This window comes from Rhododendron vialii, chromosome 1a, assembly GCF_030253575.1.
Source record: "Rhododendron vialii isolate Sample 1 chromosome 1a, ASM3025357v1".
NCBI lineage: Eukaryota > Viridiplantae > Streptophyta > Magnoliopsida > Ericales > Ericaceae > Rhododendron > Rhododendron vialii.
The window spans coordinates 1,230,306-1,232,500 of record NC_080557.1 but is presented as its reverse complement, the minus strand read 5'-3'; the positions used below and the strand labels follow the sequence as shown (position 1 = coordinate 1,232,500).

Genomic DNA, 2,195 nt, shown 5'->3' with positions numbered 1-2,195 from the left:
GACTTCGTGGTAAGAATGCTTGTGTCCACGGTGGACCAGATTTCAGTATGTTCTGGATTGAGGAAGAAGAGTTACAAAGAGGAGACCAGGGTTAACAGCATTATATTCTGTTATAGGGTTTAGAAATAGCTGTAATACCCCACAGTACTCCTAGAGTCTGTCGGTTTTGAGTGCAATACTAATCAGGTTTCACAAACCTAACAAACCACTCGTGAGTTTCTCGTAAGTTCACAAATGCCACTCACGTTATCTGTTTTTGTGTATAAAGCTTCCATTAGTGAATCATGTCCCGAGTTACATCGTTCTTCTTTGATCCTTCTTTTTAGTTCAGGGTATTCATGTTATTTGCTGTTGCAACTATGTTATTTCAGCGAAGACGCCAGATTGAAGCAATCAATGGAGCATGGGCCATGATCGGTTTAACAGCAGGCTTGGTCATCGAAGGTCAGACCGGAAATAGTATTCTGTCTCAGGTACCGCCGTTTTTATGCTCACCTGCCTTTGATTATGTGATCACAATATCAGCTTGGTGATTGCCTACCTTTTTAATCCATTGCCTGATTGTTGTCCTTACAGTTGGTTGGATACTGGGAAGCCATTGTCCATTTTTTTGTCAGATAGATACTATCTTTTTGGGCATTGACTAGATTGGAAGAAGAAACTTCATACCTGAATCATTCTTCAAAATTGAACATCTTTAATGTACACTTCACGCGGTTCGGTCTCCGTACCATGTGATTCTAAATTTGGATGTATTTCTGTTGCTATTTGTTGTAAATTCTTTCCAGACAGATTGGAAAAAGAGTGCTCTTCATGGTATGTGAGAAAATTTTGTTTTTTCCCCCCACCTCTTTTGCTCCCTCCTATGGGTTAGAATTGCCATGATTGGACTTTTAAAATTGTATCAAACCGAACCCGGATTCCTCTGGTTTAGACCGGTCCGGCCCATGGCAATCCAAGCCCATTAACCGCAACTCACAACGTAGATATGGAACAGAAATAAATCAATACCGAGATTTTTGTTTCTGAGTTTTTCGTCTAATTCTTTACATGAGATACATTGAAATTTGATGAACGATGGCTATTTCCCCTGAAAGGAGACGAGACACTTTTTGTCTAAAACTAAAGAGTACTACTATTTGCACCGATGGTTTCCGTAGGGAAACCGTACCGACGGCCACCGGACGGCCGATCCGAGCTGTCCAAAAATTTAAAAAAAAAAACCGAGGGGGCGTACGCGGGAATCAATGGCATCCGATGTGTGTAGGGTGCTTGATCTGAACACTCTTTTTTCGCATCGGATGCCATTAATTCTCGCGTATGCCCCCTCGGTTTTTTTTTTTTAAATTTTTTGGACGACTCGGATCGGCCGTCCGGTGGCCGTCGGTACGGTTTCCGTAGCTTCCCTACGGAAACCGTCGGTGCAAATAGCTTTTTCGAAAACTAAAACAGGATGCTTTGAAATAGTATTCTTCAGAGATTCCTTCTAACCCCCTTGTACTTAACTTTCCAAATGACTGTCCTTGATTTTTCATAGTTGATTTGTTAGTCATACCTAATACTCAAAAGACAAAACATTCAGATACCAACCCTACGTGTGTGTTTGTTGGGTTTGAAAAGTATAAGTTTTAAGGACAGGGTCAAAGGTTTAAGGTTAGCCATTCAGATAGAAGAGACCCTTCTAGAAAAATGACCAGATAAGGGGGGCATGTTTTAGTAGTGGTAGTATACTAGTATACGCTTTTATTTTTGAAGTTGAAAATGGAGGTGGCAGTCCTCTCTCTCTCTCTCTCTCTCTCTCTCTCTCTCTCATCAAACAAAACAGTCTTCAACAATTGCCAACCCTGGCACAAATGGATTTTGGTCTACCAGTCCAAACTCCACGAGTTGTCCTTGGATATTGTACTTGTCAAAGAGAAAGAAAAGTGAAAAAATACTACTGAAGATATTATTTATCCATTCTTTTTTTTGCAATTGCGAAAATATTGTTTTTGACGAACACTTATTTACTATTCTTTTCACTTTATTTTCTTTCATTATGTTCTTTCGGGACGATGTAGAGATCCAAATATATGGTAGATGAATTGAAAGTTGGTTTTCAAGCATAACAAGATCTACTAGACCTTGGAGGTTTGGATACATACAGCCCACTTGATTTTGAGACTATGTTTGGATCTCGAATTCATAAAAAGAAA

General features: G+C 39.8%; 1 protein-coding gene across 2 annotated transcripts in view; it reads left to right on the top strand.

The window, feature by feature from the left end:
* Positions 1-847, top strand: part of LOC131334216 (uncharacterized) — a 6,930-nt gene extending 6,083 nt beyond the window's left edge. Inside the window, exons 4-5 of one of the 2 annotated variants that reach the window (XM_058369147.1) lie at positions 372-473; positions 577-847. In XM_058369147.1, the coding sequence (XP_058225130.1) occupies positions 372-473; positions 577-621 (147 nt within the window). In that variant the 3' untranslated portion in view covers positions 622-847. Of the gene's footprint in view, positions 1-371 lie in introns of both variants that reach the window. The other variant, XM_058369141.1, reaches the window with a different exon arrangement.
* Positions 848-2,195: the final 1,348 nt, after the last annotated feature.